The sequence below is a fragment of the Akebia trifoliata genome, chromosome 11 (genome assembly GCF_017979445.1).
Source record: "Akebia trifoliata isolate Shusen 1 chromosome 11, ASM1797944v1, whole genome shotgun sequence".
In the NCBI taxonomy this organism is placed as follows: Eukaryota; Viridiplantae; Streptophyta; class Magnoliopsida; order Ranunculales; family Lardizabalaceae; genus Akebia; species Akebia trifoliata.
Genome location: NC_141385.1, coordinates 42,367,130 through 42,387,230, shown reverse-complemented (window position 1 = coordinate 42,387,230; position 20,101 = coordinate 42,367,130). Strand labels below are relative to the sequence as shown.

At 35.5% G+C, this 20,101-nt stretch overlaps 3 protein-coding genes across 3 annotated transcripts; 1 reads left to right on the top strand and 2 right to left on the bottom strand.

Annotated features, from left to right (window-relative positions):
- Nucleotides 1-315: 315 nt before the first annotated feature.
- EMB2769 (Cwf15 / Cwc15 cell cycle control family protein) lies at nt 316-7,319 on the bottom strand. Its single transcript, XM_086457635.1, has 8 exons — nt 7,162-7,319; nt 6,373-6,525; nt 3,152-3,243; nt 2,916-2,966; nt 2,737-2,824; nt 1,854-1,947; nt 769-869; nt 316-646 (listed from the first exon to the last, which is right to left on the bottom strand). The coding sequence occupies exons 2-8, from the start codon at nt 6,501-6,503 to the stop codon at nt 523-525; spliced, it is 681 nt and encodes a 226-aa protein (XP_086313761.1). The 5' UTR covers nt 6,504-6,525; nt 7,162-7,319; the 3' UTR covers nt 316-522.
- A 5,882-nt stretch (nt 7,320-13,201) lies between these two features.
- On the bottom strand, nt 13,202-13,657 carry LOC147391795 (secreted RxLR effector protein 78-like). Its single transcript, XM_086459106.1, has one exon. It carries the CDS (start codon nt 13,655-13,657, stop codon nt 13,202-13,204), a length of 456 nt encoding a protein of 151 aa, XP_086315232.1.
- A 2,022-nt stretch (nt 13,658-15,679) lies between these two features.
- On the top strand, nt 15,680-19,791 carry LOC147391794 (SMAD/FHA domain-containing protein). Its single transcript, XM_086459719.1, has 3 exons — nt 15,680-15,830; nt 16,158-16,801; nt 18,578-19,791. Exons 2-3 carry the CDS (start codon nt 16,365-16,367, stop codon nt 19,410-19,412), a joined length of 1,272 nt encoding a protein of 423 aa, XP_086315845.1. The 5' UTR covers nt 15,680-15,830; nt 16,158-16,364; the 3' UTR covers nt 19,413-19,791.
- Nucleotides 19,792-20,101: the final 310 nt, after the last annotated feature.

Genomic DNA, 20,101 nt, shown 5'->3' with positions numbered 1-20,101 from the left:
AGATGGTGTTACCATTCTTCTTCTAAGTGTTGTTTTTCTAATACATTTTGAAGAAAAAAATTTCCTCATAATTATGATCATACTGCTTTGAAATGTTTTGACTAGGACATTCTTGTTTCAACAAGTTTGGCCAAGACGTTTCAAATGAGATTGAAATGAAGTATTTTGATTCTGAAACATTGTTAAAGTTTTCCTCCAAACTACGACAATTTGCTGATTGAAATGGTTTCATATTACCTTTTACAAGTCAAAAAAGGGTCTTGTTAACCATTCTTCTTCAAGCGTGCACTTACACACCACACAAAGTTCGCACCATAAATAACCTGTCTAAATTTAATTCAGGGGGAAGGTAACATATTTTTTGTTTAAGGTACATAAAAAAGCATAGCATTGTCTGCTACAGAAATCTGGTGAAATGTTAAATGTCATGTCTGTCAAAAGCCTCAACACCTTCCAGTAAAATATTACACAATATAAAACCAAGGTAGTTCCACTTCCATACTGCTTGCACTTCATTCAGATTTACTTCATGTACTTGTGCAGAAATTTACGATGGAAGTCATTTCTGATGGTGTCATTGATGAAACGCTTGGGAGCCTTGGTTTCACCACGAGTCTGGTTCTTAAATACCACATCATCATCCCACCTAGTCCAATACAAAGAAAAGAAAATCAGAATTAGAATAAGTGATCACCTAACTAATAAAGACTATGCATCTATTTTTACCCATGAAAGATAGGGAGGGATTTGGATTTTCAAACCACCAACCTTCTTTTAACATTGAAGGAAGCCGTGTTATTAATCAGAGGGTTGCCTCTGATAAGTTCTGCTTCTTTGACCTTCAGCTCTTCCTCCTGTTCTTCTCGTTCCTGTGGCAAGAATCATTTGCTTTTAATTCTTTTATGAGATAATATAGATAAACCAAAATATTGTTTCTAATTTATTTATAAATATCATATGCATACTGAAATATTAGTTGTGATTATAAGATCAGCACTCCAATCCATTTATTCAAATCCAATAAATCTTAACGATGTCATTATCCATTTAGGATCGGCTAAATGAATCTTATTCATCCATTCTATTCTATCTAGAGTCTGTCTTCTGTTATTAAAAGTGAGTTCATATCCTTTTTCACAATCCAACCCACGTTCTTTTGACCCTTTCACTCTTTTAGAATCTTCAACTTGTTTACTTCTAACTGGACTACAATTGGTCTTTGTTAAATTGTTCCCAAATCTTCTCAACTGACTTTCTCTTAGTTTGTAAACAATTGGAGCTACTATTATATTTTCTTGAATGTGTCCATTTCCAATTTTAACTTTCCTAGCATTTCCACTCATATATCTCAACATCCTCATCTCTACTACACTTAATCTATTACATGATCTTCCTAACAGCCCAACATTCAACTATCCAGCTCCGATTCTACGGGCAACATATTCCTCAATTTCCCCATCCTTACATATAATAGACCAGAGGTAATGAAAATGATCAGTTCAAGATATTTCTAGAATCTAGACCCCATCAATTTTCATGGGACATCCTTCTTCATGGATGTCATTACTTAATTTTACACCCGTACTCAACCCATGGACTCCAACAACACACTCTGTTTTGCATTAAATCTGCAAAGTATGCATGCATGGGCCTTAAATGTTCTTGTCATGGTTTAAAACCAATATTCATTACTCAGAAAGTAGCGTGGTAAATCAGAAAGCCCTGAATACCATGATCTTCCTAAATCAGAAAAGAAATTGTTGACTTGGAAATCTGATGCAATAGGAAGCTTTGAAATGGAGGGAGGCGTGCAACTGGAAACAATCAAATTTTGCTAAATGTGAGAATCTTACCTTCCGAAGCTTCTCCTCAGCCCTTTCCTTCTTTATTCGTTCAAGCTCAGCAAAGAGAGCTTCAGTGTCATCGTCGTCGTCGTCGTCGTCATCACTACCAGACCACCATTTATCAATTCAGTTATAATAAATACCCGAATACACATTAACCCAAGAACTAGACATGGTAACATTACAAAATTGAATAACATGATTTAATTAAGATCCATGTGTAGACATTCGAACTTATCCAACATTCTGAGCTAAAAGATTATTAATAAACTACATTATTGATCAAGAAAACAAACAAATATTTCTCCACATATAAAAGGACTGATATAATTGTTCTATCTGAACATACAAAAAAAGAGAGAGAAAAGAAAATTAAACCACTTTAAGTAACCCTAATGTTTTATAATTATCAAAAAAAAAAGTATCCCTAATGCAAACAAAGAAAAGACAAAAATCAACAAATATCCATAAACTGTGTAGTAATCCTGAATGTCTATGACGCAAAAGAAATTTGATGATATGGACATCATCATAACCAAAGCCTTGTCATAATAGAGGCTACACATCACCTAAATATTGTCCAAAATACATACTTCAGTACTCGTTGGAACAAAGAAAGTAAAATATAAAGACTTCGGAGGACTCAAGAAAAGTGTAACACCAGAGCATTGTTTGATGTTACAAAAAAGTCGGCAATGGTGTCTAGGATTTTTTATTGCTCAAGAAATCAACAGGGAAATGCTGCATCACAGCACGTCTTTGAAGTAATGGTCTATTAATTAATCTAACAGCACATAAAATTGTATAATTTAACCAGTGTCGGAGTGTGTGCGAGTAGTGAAAGTAAATGTTTGCTTGAATGTACCATATTTGTGCAAAAAATTAAAAATACCTTCCCTCATCACTTTTGACATCCACATCAGAATCATCAGCATCTATATTACGAGGAACAATGCGATCTTCAGCGTCTCTCTTTGTTCCTAAAATTAAAAATGGTGTTGAGTAACTGACATATTATTCATGACAGTAGATTTTACATATGAGTACAAAATGTAGCATGCCAGTATTCACCTTCCAAGAGAAGGTGGCCTGAGCTTGCTCCCTTTCTTCGATCTCTATCATCTGCAACCAAATACGATTAACTTAAAAATTAAAATAAGCAACACATAGTAGAATATAAAATAAAACAGACACCAGAAAAGAAAAATTCAATGGAAAACAGGATAGGAATATGAATGCTAGGAAATCCATTAGAAGGCACAAGATCAAGGATGACTGAATTTCTTCATTGCCAATATAGGCATTACCCTTTGAAGAAAAGTGCCTCCGCTCCCGCTCTTCCAGCTCCTCCCGAAGATTCCTCTTCTGCAATTCCTCCTGGGTATCCTGTCCTTCTTTTCTGCAAATAAGTGGCACAAGCACCCATCATTAACATGAGAGTTCAAGGTCTGATTACCTATTATTTCTGGTGGTCAGAATCATATTACCACGAGGGAGACTGAGTGGAGGTCATATTACCACCCCATCATGGGTGTCAGAGGTTTGATTATTGACAACTGGTGGCTGTCAGATTACCAATAGGAATACTGAATGGAGGTCGGACTACCATTTAGTAAAGGTGTCGCATATCTAATTCCCCATGACTAGTGGAGATCAGCTTACCATACAGTGAGGGGTGTCAGGGGTATGATTACCACATACGAGTAGAGACCAGATTACCAAAAAGAATACCGAATGGATGTCATTTTACTATCCAATGAAGAGTGACAGAGGTCTGATTACAAGGATACCAAAAGGAGGTAAGATACCGAAGGGAAGAGGTATTGTAGGTCTAGATACTGGTTACTATATATGGGGCACTCCTGGCATTGATTTCAACATCATACGCATCTAACATGGACTATGACACTCAAGTGCCTTGAAAGAGTTAGCAGCATGTTCAAAACCAGCACTAGTTGCAACTTCTATAAGTATATAGGTGGTCAGAGAGTGGATAACATATTGCTCAAGTAGAGTGATGAATGAGAAGAACAAGGTAGCTCTAACTCCTGTCTAAAACAAAATTTTGGTCATTCAGTCCTCTTGGTGCCAGGTGGGGATGTGGGATAAAGAATTGGAGTGTGAGAGGAAGAAAAAGGAGAACGCAACAACTTCTGTATTTTCCCTAGAGGAAGAATCTGCCAATTGTGTCCGAGTCTCCAAGTACTTACAGAAGGATAAGTAAATAACAATGGTTCCCCTAGTTGCTGTCATATCAAAATTGTAGCCATAAATTGTCAGAATCTATTGTGTGATTGATAGCAAACCAGACGCCAGTATGAGTACTGTGTACATCTTATTCATAACATGTATGGTCCTGACAAATGAACGGTACATACAACCTCAAATGATTTGCCAGGAAATCCATGCGTAGGGCCTCCATGGTGGAAGCGCATTTCTGAGGTGATTGGGATGGCCTCTTGTAAGTCCTCATGGATTCCAAACAATGTTTGGGGATCTAGATAATTGTGTCTTAGGGAAAAGCTTGTGGCATCTTGATATATATATATATATATATATATATATATATAGGGTTGGGTTCCTGCAACACACATTGCGACACACATATAGACAACGTGTTTGTCTTATATGGGCAAAAATGTTTGGAATGGGCTGATTTTTTGTGAGGATGATCTCTGTGATGAGGAGATCATCCTGGAAAAAATCATCCCATTCCAAAACTTGTAACCCCATCAAAATTGATTTACAAAAATTGGATGGTCTATAATTTTTCAATAAAAATTGGACGGTCTAGAAGTTTCATAATGAGCTGATTTTTGGCAAGGATGATCTCCTCACCACAGAGATCATCCTCACAAAAAATCACCCCATTCCAAACATTTTTGCCCATATAAGACAAAACACGTTGTCTATATGTGTGTTGAAATGGTTGTCGTTTGAACCTGACCCATATATATATATATATATAGGTTTAGGGATAATGGTTAGCAATTTGTTTTTAGATAAGTCTAGGTGGTTAGCAAATGAAGTTGGGTTCACATGACACTTGATGATGTATGACATGGAAAATCGCATAGTCCTCTAACATCTGGATGTACTAGATGTACACAACATACTAACAAGGGAAGAATATCAAGTTATACTACATCATTTGGTTTATGTACTGCTTTTGAGGTATAAAAATGTAATCTAGGTGTTGGACTTGTTCGATCCCTTCTTGGGGCATAAAATACAACACAAGGTAACCCCATTTGTTGTTCCAACTTCCAACTCGTAACACAAAATTGCACCCCAATTTGTGGATGGAAACATATCATAGAAATTGAAAGAAGATTTACAGATATGCCCCATAAGAAGTCAAGAATTGCAATGTGAAAGTGAGATTAAAAAATAAAGGAAGGATAGGTGCAGAGACTTTATGGAAGCTGTTCTATGGAAATATTTCGACTTGTATAAAAATAAACACATTATTCATGAAAATGATGGAAATATTGCGAAATGATAAAAGATCTATGAAGAAAACACACTCTTAGGTCATCAAATTACACTAAACAACCATATACGGAGAGGAAATGAAAATCTGCAGCATTATACAACACCTTTTGACGAATGCATAGGAAATCCAATTCCAAACTACCAAAAAACACTCATATTTTACATGGAAATGAAATTCACCTTAATATGCAAAACAAGTGCCCATATTAAAAAACTATTAATTGCTACATTCTTGCACTCGTGTGAATATAAATTAACAATGTATCTAACGAATTGAAAACTGGAAGATTGTACATGCATGCTTATATGAATGTGTTAATATATTAAAAATCTAGGTTACAATATATATATATAGGAAAACGGTTGCATGGAGTGAAGGACCATGTAGAGCCAGGAATGAGCCTCTCCTTTGGGCCATGTAGATTGCCATATAGGTCCAATTGACACCTCGGTCCACTACAATTAAGGATTTAGATATCATATATACATAATAACATATAGTACTCATCTACCTTTTTAGTTATTGCTTATGTGGTTAAGTAACAATTCAAACCATCAAGGACTACACTAACTAAGCCATTGTGAAATGACTGCTACATCTGAGATAAAGGAACTCTTGCTTTAACATGTAGAAAAATCATTCAAAGATGACAACATTCACTAATATAGCATGAACCCAACATGAACAACCTCGCTCAAATCATATCTCTTGAACATAAACAATACAATATACTAAAGATATGCTAAACTCAAAACCCATGTTTAAATCTTGTTTCAATCTTGTTTTGATGCAATATTTTTGCCGAGAAAAGATGAAACGGTCTTGACTGAAACATTGAAAGACATTTAGAGACAATCCAAAAAATTCCAAAACAGAATGAATTTTGATGCACGGTTATAACTAATTTTAAGAACATCACCCATAGAAATCTCCAGTCGGGTATTGACTAAAAGGGCAGTGGATAGTGTTATCATACATATATATATAAATAAATAAATAATAATAATAATAATAATAATAATAAAAGATTACCTGGGCTTTAGAGTAGTGTGAGATGCAATATCCCTCGACGAGTACTTCTGAGAAGGGCCAAAAATTCGAGTACCACCTTGTTCATTGCCACCTTTTGCTGGTGCCCATGTGGGACGAGCTGCTGTTGTCATGGCTTCTTATTTATTACTATAACTACAATAAGAAAGAACTTCCATCAAACCCAAGTACATAAACACACACAATGAGCACGAACAACAACAGTGATTGCCTTCAATATCAAAACACAATCTTAGAAATCACTTAGAAGTGAATCAAACCCACATTGAAAATGTAATAGAACCAAAAATCCCAACATTGAAAACCTGTAAAACGGCAACATATTGATCTTCAACACAATCTACACTTTTATTGTTTTATCTTGATTTGCAGGCAGTAATGGTATGAAAAATTAACTTCTCGAGAAAAAGATTTTATTTCTGGTTCACAAGTTCACTCTGGAGTCCTTAATTTGTTCTTAAAGCAGCAAAATTGATCCTAAAAGCGGGGGAAAAAACAAGAATTTTACGGATCGTAAAGATTTGGGCGTTCAGGTTAATATTATTAGAATTGAATTATAATCTGAATAAATTCGATGAGAAGAGAAACAGAAACTTGAGAGGTTTGAATTTTGGAAATTCAAGAGAAATCGAATCCCTAATTCTTAAAAGATGAGAAGTAAAAGCGAATAAGGTTTTGGGTTATAGAAAGATTGAAGGAGGTTGAAAAAATTATGTGGTTTCTACAGATTTCGTATAAAATAAAAAATATCACAAAAAGAGATGAACTAACCTCAAATCCTTCTACAGAGCACACGAACAAGATCAGGCCAGTATTTTTTTTCTTCTTTTTATCGGTAAGGCCGACTTTGAAGAGTTGAAGAGGATGTTTATTTATGGTTTCAAAACTCGGTTTCTCATCACTTCTCGGTCACGACGAGACCGAGTTGGCTACTTATCTCGGACGTGAAAAATAATTTAATTCGTTTTATAACTATTAAGTACTTGGAGTCAAAATCGAAATCCATGGTTAGAAATCCTTATTTTCTGTACCCGATTAGAGTCGGATCTAAAAACAAACGAACCAAATAGGAATCAAGAATGATAAATTCTACCTAATGAGTGCATGTGGGGCTGGGTAACTTGGAACCATGATTTTAAAACTCAGTTTTACATATTGTCTTGTCTTGTCCATGCCTAATATCAAGTTGACTCGGACGATACATACGTCTAGTCTCGTTTAAGTTATCTTATTTCAAGATTGAGATAATGATTTTTAATCATTTAAAAACTCTAATGATAAAGATAAAGTTTTTTCACCCCATTTGAATCCAAATCCTTTGTTTTTTTATTTTCCTCATTCACTTAATTTAAAAGAAGAGTAAAACTCGATTTGGGTGAAAATGATAGGGTTTCAATCATGAAACCTAGTAAAACTTGTTCGTTTGGGATATCTCGGACGAGATTTTTTATATCTCGGACGAGACGTATTGTTCGTCTTTTGAGATTTCGCGAAACAAAAAAACCTTATTCGTCTGTCTCGTCCATGCCTGATACCGAGAAGACTCGGGCGATACGCCTTGATCTCGGACAAGTTTTGAAACCATGCTTGGAATCGACTTGTTTTACTCTTTTTTTCTCATATTAAAAATAATTGAAGATTTTCATACCTTAACAAATTTATTGATGTTACATATAAAAAAATTCACATGTTTCATATAAATTATGTCTATATTTCCTATAAGTTTGTTAATAGTGAAAATGGTGAATTTTAATTTTTGAAAAAATTAATTTAACTTAAATACTTGTTAGAAGACTCATGATAAAACAACGTGCTAGAACCTACGTGGTCTGCGCGCATCTGATGTGGCAAGGGGATAGAACCATATATCTTTTTCTTTGAGATGCACAAGGAAATATTTATGATTTTATGCCCTTTCCACGTTAGTTGCATACATACCGCATTGGTTTTAACATGTCATTTTATTATTAGTTTCGTCAAAATATTTATAATTTTGTTATCAATACTTTTATAGACAATGTATTATAGTTTTAAAAGAAATATATTTGCAATTATAATTTGTCAATGATATTTTTTTTTTTTGTATGTTATAATAAAAAGAATCCTGATAATATGACTCACCAAGTGGCATACTCAAATGACTCCATGACGTGGATAAGTTTAGGAACTGTAGATCTATACACCTTAGGATACAAGGTTCCCTTGGGATACACTTTTTTTAATGGGAAAGTGCAATCGTGTATCCCTAGGCGTTCAGATCTTTGGTACCCAAACTTGTCACGTCATTTGAGTATGCCACATGGCAAGTGATACTATCACCACTCTAATAAAAACATTTGCATATGCACAAAATAGAATGCTATTATTTTTCAAAAAAAATTAAAAATTGTCTTATTCATTTATTAAGAATCGAAATCGATGGGTGTTTATGATTTTTGATGGTTTCGATTCCACTAATTTTAAATTAAATTCGAAATTGAAAAAATTATTGAAAATCAAATATAGAACTTGATTTTATTGGAAGAAACAAACAAATAATAATAATCTCTTATCAAATCAACTTGACTAAGAGGCTATCATTTGTGTAAGGGTGCATGAAAACACTATCTCTGGGATTCTATATAGTCTGGGCTCAATCTTATTCCTCTACAAGCTTGTACTACTTGACAAGAATTTGTATCTTACCCCTCTAAGATGCCTAAGAAAATGATGAAGAAAATAAACCTCACAAAAGAGTGAGAGAAAATAGAGATAGAGAGATGTGAAAAATGAGTGAGATTTTTTGAGATGCAAAACCAATGGGATTAAGAGATTTATATAGTGGTGGAGATATACTTGTGCAATGAATCACCTTTACATATCCCACAAATTCTTCCAATTTAGGTGTATTTATTTATTATTTATATGTCCCAAAAAGTTTTTCAACTTTAAGTTCATCTATTTTGGTTAAATTCATTCATCTAGAATTAATAAATGAATCTCGATCTATGAACTAACATAAATATCATGAATCTTGATATATACACCTAACCCATTAATTTGGGTTCATAAACTTAGGTTTGGACTAGAAACAATGAATCTCTTTGATACATTCCTTCAAACCATATATATCTCCTTTGGAGAAAATTTAAAAACTCATTTTATTTAAATCAAAACCAATAAAAATATGATGCTTCCGATTCTAAAAATCATAGGAATCGTCCCATTAACACCCTATTTATAGATAAATAATTATAATTTTGTATAGATTATAATATAAGGTAGATTGGATGATGCTTAGTCACAAGATATTATTTAAATAAAATTATCTAAACTTTAAAAAAAATTATTTTAATAAAAATATAAAAAACTGGTTGACTCGACCAAATTTACTTGCTTGGTCGAGATTTTTAAAATATCATCCTTGTCGTCTCAATCGTCAAATGAGGCAATTTACGAAATCATTCACCTTAAATATTTGTTTAGACATGAGATTTTCGAGTTCGAAGATCTCTGTTACTTGGATTTAGAGTCGCCATCATTCTTTTTTTTTTAGAAAAAGGATGTGAATGGGCATCTAGAAAATAATTTTCAAAAAATTATTTTGTTCGTAGTGACTTTTGTACGGATAACGGCTATTGATTTACCTAAGATTTAATGAGGGAGTCCATGTTAGAGAATAAGGAAGGTGTTAGGCACCCTACTCCCTCCACCATAGATAGTAGGTAACCTTAGATTCAATCGATTTTTGAAAAATGAAATAAAGTCGAAAAAATTCTAATTTGTGTCATCGAGTGCGAAAGGCTTCGATTTCAATTTAAACCATTGAGGGATTTCTTATTGAGGAAGAGGCGCATCGTGGTTTTTGCCTTTAAGCAATCTTAAAAAATGTAGACTCTTTGGTTAAAGGCCCATTTCCATAAGGAAATGGCTCAATGCCTTAGTCTCAAAATATTTTTGTGGTGCGTGCACAAGTATAGAAATTTCAAGAAGTATTTTGAAAAAGATTTTCAACTTCTACACTTTCGACCAAGCCAAAGTCCAATCTACCAAAAGTAAAGGAGGGTACATATTACATCTTAGGATTGATTTAAAAAAATAAAATTAAAAAAGAGGAAAAAGTAAAAGAGGGGAAAGTATGGAAGGGAGTGAAAAAGGGGAATTGTTATTAATTTTTTTTGTCCTTACTCTACCTTTATTGACTTGATTTCCCTTTATGTCTTCTTCTTAATCTTCAAAATGAGTTTCTTGATCTTAGTCTTGGTATGTTAATAGAATAGAGAATTTATGGTTGATAGGTGTAGGAGTAAAGGTTGTAAGTTGAGAGAATTGAAGCTTGAAATTAAATTCCAGTCTTGATAAGAGGATTCAAGCATTATGAGGGGTTTGTGAGAGAATAAGGGGGTTTTATAGGACTTCGGAGGTGCCTTTTAGGGGTAGAATGAGATGAAAGTGTGGAAAGGTGTAGAATAATATATGATTTATAAGTGGGGTATATGAAATTTAAAGTTAGGAGAAGGGTATATGTGGAAGGTGGTGTAAATAGATTGTTTTTTATCCAAATGAGTTGAATCATTCAACCCATTTGAGTTAAGTGTTAGGTGAGTTTAGGGGAGTGAATTTTGATTAGAAGAATGGTGGTGTAAGAGGATGGTTGTTAATTTTTTTTAGAGGGTGGAAGAGATAGTGACATGTGTCAAAGGGTGTGGATGATGTATGTTAGGTAAATTGATTAGGGAAAAGGGATGGGGGGTAACTTTTTTTTTTTTTTAAGATTAATGGGGGGTTAGGCAGACCCCCAACCAGAGAAAAACAAGCTACATTCTGTCATATCTATGACCGGAGGCGTCCTTACAAACAATGTCCCTAAGACTAGTTGAGAGATCCCCATACTCAAAAAGAGTTATGCCCGTATTGGGAAGGATGGAGGCTAAAAAGTCCGTCGCTTAGTTGCATTATCTAAAATAGAAACTGGACCTGATTTGATGAAAGGACGAAGCTTTAGCTCTTATGGCTTTGACCAACCTCTTTTCCCTTCATGGTATACCTTGCTTCCTCTTGATGCATTCAATTGCCACCTTAGAGTCTAATCTAACCTACAAGTTCTGGATATTCTCTTCTACTGTTATAATCATACCCTTTAGAATTGCTTGAAGCTTGTGAAAAATGATGGTTTTCCCTTGCGTATGCTCAACTAGGGCCTTGACTGTAAAGCCATTGTTATCTCTGATTATGGCTCATTCTCTTCTAACATCCCTTCTTAGAGATCCATCCGTATTCAAGACATGGAATTCCTCTGGGGGTTTGTCCCATTTACACCTTACCAAGGTTCTAACCTCAAAATTCGGCGAGAGGCTCCATAAATCCATAAAATTCCTTGAGTGGACATTATCTTCGACAGTGGTTGTCAAGCTTTGGAATCTCATCTGGACATCTCTTACAATGAAGAACTCTAGTAACTCTAGAGGGTTGTAGTTGTTTTGGAACAGTCTTCTACATCTTTCGGCCTATAAGTAGTGTATGAAGGCGTTGAAGGCGAGTTTCTTCATGATGGTTATCGTAGAATTACCGCTAAAGTTATTGCATGCCCATTTCACTTATTCTCTCCAATCTCTGTTCGAGTGGCTTATACAGGACCTTTTTAAGATCTTCTGCCAAAACTTAAAAGAGTACTCGCACCCTAAAAACAAATGGTCTTCATCCTCCGATGAGTTTCTGCAAAAATAACAGCTTGAAGTCTGAATGATGCCTTTTCCCTTCAACCTATCTTGTGTCTTCAGCCCCTTGTTAAGACATAGCCAAGAGGTAGCACTGTGTCGTTTAATGTTGTTTGGGAACCACACCAAGCTATGCCACTTGACTTGAGTAGAGGAATGTTTAATGCTTTTATAGGCTGACTTCATAGAGAACATACCTTTGGGGTCGGGGGTCCATATAACTCTATCATTCTCAATGCAATCCAAGTCCAAGGTATTGATCTGCTGCCACATCCCCACCCCCCAACGAGGCCGCTAGGTGGTAAGGCAAGCACCATCGCTCATTTAAAATCAAAGTGTTAACCTTAGCTTCTTTGTGCAAGTTGTTCTCATAAGGGTTGTGATGTAAGGTGTTTAAAATTACCTCCTATCTATCCATGGATCCTGCCAAATGCAAGTATTGTTGCCATCACCAATTCTGTGCACAATCCACTCTCTGACGATCTCCCTTAGTTGGAGAATTTTCCTCTACATCCAAAAGATTTAGTTGTGTTTTATGGGCATTGTCCATAAATGATCCCCTTTAATCATGTTTTCCTTGATCCACTGCACCCAAATGCTCATCTTGTTTGAACCGATATCCCATATTTGCATGGCTATACCCGCCTTGTTTTGAATCTCCAATCACGGATACCTAGTCCTCCCTATTCTCTATCTCTTGTTATCTTCTTCCAGCTGATGAAGTGCATTTTATTACTCATGTTCGGGCCAGCCCTCAGGAATTTTGCGCATATACTTTCAACCCCTTTTAGCACTTTCTTGGGTAACATCAACACATTAGACCAGTAGACCTGCATGCTGCTGATCACCGACTTGACAAATTCCATCCGCCCAGCTAGGGATAAAAATCTTGCTTTCCAAAACTTTATCTTGCTTGTGATCTTGGTGAGAAGAGGTTGACAATTAGCTAGTTTTAGTCTTGAGGAAGTGAGGGACAATTCGAGGTACTTGACAGGAAGAGACGCTTCACCACTCTGCAATGTATTGCTGATTTTTGCTTTGTCGCTAGTACTTATCCCTGCACAATATAAGCAGCTTTTCTGCAAGTTCATATTTAGCCCTGTTGTGTTACTAAATCACTTGAGCGCTTCCCTGATGGCTTCTGCAGATTTAGGGGTGCCTCTGAAAAAAACCATAACATCGTCTGCGAAAATTAAGTGATTAATTTCCGGGGCTTTGCACTTTTCCATCAGTTCTATGTGGCCTCTTCTGGTGAGGTCCTCAAGATTGGCTGTCAACATCTCCATAACTAGAACGAATAAGTAAGGGCAGACTGGATCTCCCTGGCGAATTCCCCTTCTACCCTGGAAGTAGCCTTTCAACCCTCTATTTATTGCTACTGAGTATATAGGTGTGGATATACATCCCCATATCCATGCAATGAAGTTGTCGGGGAAGTTCATCATTTCGAGATAGTAGATAATCGCCTCCCAAGCCACTGAGTCATAAGCTTTCTTCAGATCCACTTTGGCCACACATCTGGGGGGCCCCTTGTCTCTGTGAAAGTTTCTAACAAGCTCATGGGACAACATTATGTTGTCTTTTATAGATCTTCCTTGAATGAAAGCTGATTGGTTGGGACTTACTAGTTTGTTCAGCGTTTTTTTCAGTCTATTAGCTAGAATCTTCGAGATACACTTGTACAACACGTTGCAACAAGCTATGGGTCTGAACTCATCAATGGTGGTGAGTCTTTTAGTTTTTGGGATGAGTGTTAAGATTGTTGCATTCACTTCTTGTGATGGGGGGGGGGGTAACTTATGATGAGGGATTTTGAGATAATGATGGGGGTAGGTTATAACATGGGTGTAGGTTGAGATGTGGGTAAGTTAACTTTTTAGAGAAATGTGATGGGGTTGATAGATGGATTAGGGAGGTGGGTTGTGGTGGTGACATGTGTCTTATTTTAATAATCTTGGATCATTGTAGTTATTGGTGGTGATCATTGAGCTGAGGTTGAGATTTGAGGCTTAGGATAATGATCTTGGGTTAGGCTTTAGGTCTAATGGGCTTAGGGGTTGGGTTGGATTTGATTATGATAGGATTGGGTTGAGAAGTGAGGTGGTGAAGGATGACCCATCATTTTTATTAGCTCATGGGCCAAACAAGGGACTTTAGGTATTTTTTTAAAAAAAATTAAATATTATTTTAAGGGTTCTGAGTTATTAGTCCATTGGTCAATTTTGATAAAAATAAGTCTTTTTTTAGTCTTTTTCGAGTGGGGCCCGTTTCAAATTGAGGTGTCTACAATTTGTATAAGTGTTGAATGATGTCGAGTCATCTCTATCCCAACCAAGATTTGAAGTCATGTTTTACACACATGATTTTAAATCTATTTTTTCATCTCATCTTAGCATCCAACAAGATTGAGACGTCACAAATGAGTATCTTATCTTAGAGGAATCAAACCTTTAGAGATCAATTAGAATATATACACACTAGTGAATGCAAGTGCCTATGTCACGAGTTATTCATGCATGAATATGTTCCTTGCACGTTAAAAGTCATAAAAACTATATCGTTGTGTGGAAGGAACAAAGAAAGAACCACAGTTTGCTTCCCTGTCAATGATAATAATCATAAGTCGTAAAAGCTGACAATAAAATAGAGAGGTACCGATTTCAAGCACACAATAATTAAACAACATTTATCCCATTTACAAACTTATCTAGAATTACAAATCTAAAAAATATTCAAATGGGAGAAAAATACTTAATCCACCAACAACTTAAAAAATAAATCTTATTGTGACTTATTACATACTTGAAAAAAGGAAAGGCTTCACATAGAAACCAAAATTGGACATGAAACATATTAGAAAGATTAATACTGGAGTGACCTCACTGCGGGACACACGGGAAACATCTTGATGTGATGGTGCATGCATGTCCGTAGAAGTGTTTTTTCCAAGATGCATGCATGCCCATAAATACGTTTTACTCGTATCTCGAAGAAATGCATCTACAATCATGCGCATGCCACCATGTCAAGATGTCCCCGTGTGTCTCTCATCAAAGTCACTCTAGCACCACTCTATTAGAAATGGAGATGGCAATGTCCAAGACTTTGATTGTCTATTAACAACCTCAATAATCATATATATATATATAAATTTTTGTAATTAAAAATAAAAAATTAGGAGAACAAAGTAAAAAAATTGCATTTTTAAGAGAAATTAGAGGCCTAACCCAACCCTAACTTTTTTTTTTCTTTCCATTGGCTCATAATTGCACTTATTATATCTTATTAATATAGTATATTTATATCTTATTATAAAGCCTTGATTTGGATTGAATTGGTTTACCAGAGCCCTCGATCCAAGTTCAACCTGAATTAAAATCGAAATGAGTTATTCTAACTCAGGTTCAACTCATATTTTACATAACTCAGGCCCAGACTCACTCATTAATTGGGTTGAGTTCGGACTACTCCACCCGAGTTGCAGTCCTGGGGTTAATGTTGGGACGGACGATTCACATTGGCCATATTTTACCGTATGAAAATATCATATGACTCAACTCGGTCTCGAACGAGTTGAAATACATGAGACAGGCACTAGAGGATTAAAGAACGAGTTACTCTCTCTCTTCTAAGCTCATTTCTTTCCGTTATTCTCTGCTCTCTCTCTCTTGGATTTCTTGGGCAACTCGAATTGGTGTTGAGCCGAAAAACCCTAAAATCGAAGAACTCCTTAGGTTTTTTGAGGTAAATTTCTCTCACTCTAACTAGTTGTTCTTCTCCCTCGATTTTTTACCTCATTTCTGTTTCCATTTTGTGATTTTATTTGCTCACCAAACCCTGCAAAAGCTCTTGTTTCCATCATCTTATTTGATCATGTATGATTATCTAGGTCGAATGGATTTATCAGATTTTTTGTTTTTGTGTGAGAAATTAGGGTTTCTTCTACTTTGAGACTCTCAGTAATATCTGAAATTAGGGGTTTTTAGCTAATATGCTAGATTTAATGTCTGAGAGATGAAGAAATTCAGAGAAAGTTGATTGTTTCTTTTATTCTTTTGAATTTTTCCTCAGAGAAAGATAACTGAAGTTTAGGATCTTAAACCTATGGTTCAGTCGGAGGAGACTTGAGATTTGGATTTCTGTTCTTTGGAATTGGAGAAAATGCAGTGTTAAGTGTTTGAATTTGCTGTATTTGGAGAAAAAGGTGCATTTTTTACGTTAGTTTCTTGAAACATGTTTTGAGTGACTGTTGAAGTATTAGTTGGAAAGAAAGGAATCATGTATGGAAGAGTAAGCGGCCTTGATAGATTTAAGAAAGCTCAATCTCTTGAACCGTTCTCTGTAACTTCTAATTCAGCTCCTAAGATTGTTACCAACTCATCCGTTTCTTCTGTTCAATCTCAAATTCCCCACCAACAACTTGTTTCTCAAAAACCCGTGGGACCAGAAGCCGCAATATCTGTGGTGCCTCCAGCTCAGCAAATTACTCAGATTGGAGAGGGGCAATCAACATGGCAACCTCCAGATTGGGCAATAGAGCCACGACCCGGTGTTTATTATCTTGAGGTTTTGAAGGATAAGGAAGTACTTGGCCAGATCAATCTGGATAAACGGAGGCACATATTTGGAAGGCAGTTCCTCACGTGTGATTTCGTGCTTGATCATCAATCAGTTTCACGTCAACATGCAGCTGTTGTTCCACACAAGAATGGAAGGTAAGATTTCTATTTCAATTTCAATCTTTTACTACTTATGTTAATATTTAATTTGATTATTCGGGTGATTTATTTCTTTTCATTCTCTTTTTTATTTATTATGCTTAAAAGAAAATTTAGATTTCAAGCTTTTATTTCTTTTCTAGCCTGACACTTCCCACAAGTTATGGTAGCGTCTGCAACATGATACATAGTACACGTGGCCCCTAGCTTGTTCATCTAGACAGGCCATTTTGGTGATCCACCTCTGGATGGGCAATTTTTAAAATGAGAACACCAATCAAGGGTCTTAAGTGTTGGTGTGGGGGAATCATTTTACCAGATCGAAATGGGTCTTGTCTGGTTTGCTTCCTTTCGCAGTATGTTTGAGTATTTGGAAGGAGAGAAATAATCATACTTTTGAAGGAAAGGAATTTTCTCGTCAAGACATTTTGTTGGCTATCTTAGCTTTATTGTTTTTTTGGTATAAATTGTTCAAAGAATTTAGTGGTGTTTACTTTGAAGATCTTCTTGTAAGGTGGGACAGGGTTTGTAATTACGGTGTGATGTATTTGTATGGGTTTCTTTTTTGATAGGCCTTGTTTTTTCAATGAAATTATCTTTACCCATCCAAAAAGAACGATAACTAAAATTTTAGTTTCTGAAACAATGTGTTCGATGTTCGGAGGAAAAAAAATCAATAAATTGGAGGGAGGATCATTAGATAGGCACGTTTTTTTTTTGTCTGTTCTTCATTTGAGGCAATCTGCCAAGTAAATGGGCTGGATTGATGAGTTTGTGAGCTACGGGTACATGGGTGCTCAGCATTGTCAGCCTCATTCATGGCATTACCTTTTTTTTTTTTTTTCCTTGTATCATTTTATTTATTGATGTTGTTTCAGAACTTCTATATTTTTCCAAATTTACTCATCATAATCATCAAAGCCTTATCCTGAGAATTTGGTTTCAGCCCTAGTCACCAAGTTGGAGTACGGTTTTAAAACAGCAAGGGAAAACTTCGGAAAAAACGTTGAAAACGGGAAAAAACGATAAAAATAAAAGATAAAAAATATATTAAAAGATATGAAAAATGTATATATCAAATGAAAATCCAGAAAACCAAGTTCTTATCATAAAATCCCATATTTTTACATTTATGAGCCACCAAATTCTATTATATATCAAATCCCACATTGAAAAAACAAGAAATTGTTAAAAAAAAAAAAATTTGGTCTTGTGAAAAAGATGGAAAAAGTGGGAAAAAGGCGTTTTTTTGTCACAAATGAAAAAGTTGTGTTTTTCAATCATTTTAATCATCAGAGATGTAAGACATGATTTTTCGCCGTTTTTTGTTACTATGGTTTCAGCTAAATGAATCCTATTCTTTCATTTAGTTCTATATAAAGTCTTATGATCTGTTAATTCAAGTGTATTAATGTTCACTTTTACTACCTCAATCCGTCCATTTTGGTCTTCTCATTCTTCTAAAACCTTCAGTAGTTCAACTTGTACGTTCTTTCTAACTGGGGCTAGGCAACTATTGATCTTCATTGCGCATGACCAAACCATTTCAATCAAATTTACCTTGTGTTAATTATTGAGGACGCTCCTATATTTTTATGTATCTATTCATTTCTAATTTATTCTAGTTTTTTTCACTCATGAATCTCATCTCTTCTATCCTCAATTTACGAACATATTATTTCTTAATTTATTCTATGCTTTAATTTCCAAATATGGATCATGCTCTTTCAAGTGTGCAAACATTTACAATTTTTTTTTTTATTTCACCTACAGCGTATATGTAATTGATTTGGGTTCTGTACATGGAACATTTGTTGCGAATGAGCGGCTTACCAAAGAAAACCCTGTTGAGCTTGAAGTGGGACAGTCTTTGCGATTTGCTGCATCAACAAGAAGTTATATTTTAAGGAAGAACAATGCAGCTCTTTTCCCTCCACCTCCACTACTAACTGAAATCAATCTGCCGCCCACTCCTGATCCTTCAGACGAAGAAGCTGTTTTGGCTTATAACACAATTCTCAATCGCTATGGTCTTAGCAAATCAGACGTACTGTCTAAATCCTACAAAGATCCAAGAAACTCATCGGGTGGTAGTAACGACAGCTCCCAATTAGAGAGACCATCAAAGAGAATTAGGAAAACAAGAGTGGCATTCAGGGATCAAGTTGGGGGAGAATTGGTCGAAGTGGTTGGTGTTTCAGATGGTGCAGATGTCGAGACTGAACCCGGTCCAATTGGTGTGAAAGAGGGTAGTCTTGTCGGGAAATACGAATCCCTTGTACAAACAACTATCATACCAAAAGGGAAGGATCGGGGTTCCTTGAGAGAAGAAAGTGTTTCCCCGAAAGGTGTGACGGAGAAGCTACAACAAGTCTTGAACAAGGTCAAAGCTGCTCCAAAGAGTGGTGGAATTTACGATGATCTTTATGGAGAATCATTATCCAGTAAAGTGGGTTCATCCTGGGCTTATGCTTCTAGTGATGGGCAAGTTGCTTCAACTAAAAATACCAAAGAAAAGTCTTCTGGAGTCTCAAGTGCAGCACCTTGTGTTAATTCTGGGTACAAGGATGACGACGACGACGATTTGTTTGGTGATTCATTGGAGTGAGTGCAAAAGCTTTTGAGCCTTCGTTGTCAGTCCTTTTTGAAGTCGGTCAACATTCAGGAGGTATTGTTTACTTGGTAAATTGGAAATTTTGTTGTAATTCCTTCAATTACATGTTATCCGCAACAAACCGCAGGAAAATCTTTGTTTCCTAGCCCTTGCAAATTTCTTTTTTGGCTATCATCTTATGTGAGTTCTTGCGGATAATCATCAACAACTTTCGCAATTATATGACCTTTTGGATTGGGACTAAATCTCTATTAATTGTAGTCAAATGTTTTTATTTTTATTTTTATATCTGGTGTTAAGACTCTTGGTTATATAATCCTCAAGAACAATCTGTAGTCTTTTAGAAAAGCAAAGCAAAATACATTGTTGAGAAGTGCAAAATGGTGTGGATATAACTCTTATCATGCATCTTGACCAATTGCATAATTTTGTGGATTCTTTTTCTAAGCTTTTGGTCAGATATAGTATGGATCATACTAGAGAGTCAAATTTGGCATGAATTATCAAAAAAGTATTATTATCTTTGTCTTAAATTTGCTATAAAAGAATTGAAACGGTCCATTGTTTTATGCTATATTTTAAGACATCGAAAATGCCTCTATCTATTACGCTGTCTTTGCAGAAATGGAGAAGAGAAGAGAAAATAACTGAGTACCTCCATTTCTCTTGTTTGGATTGTTAAG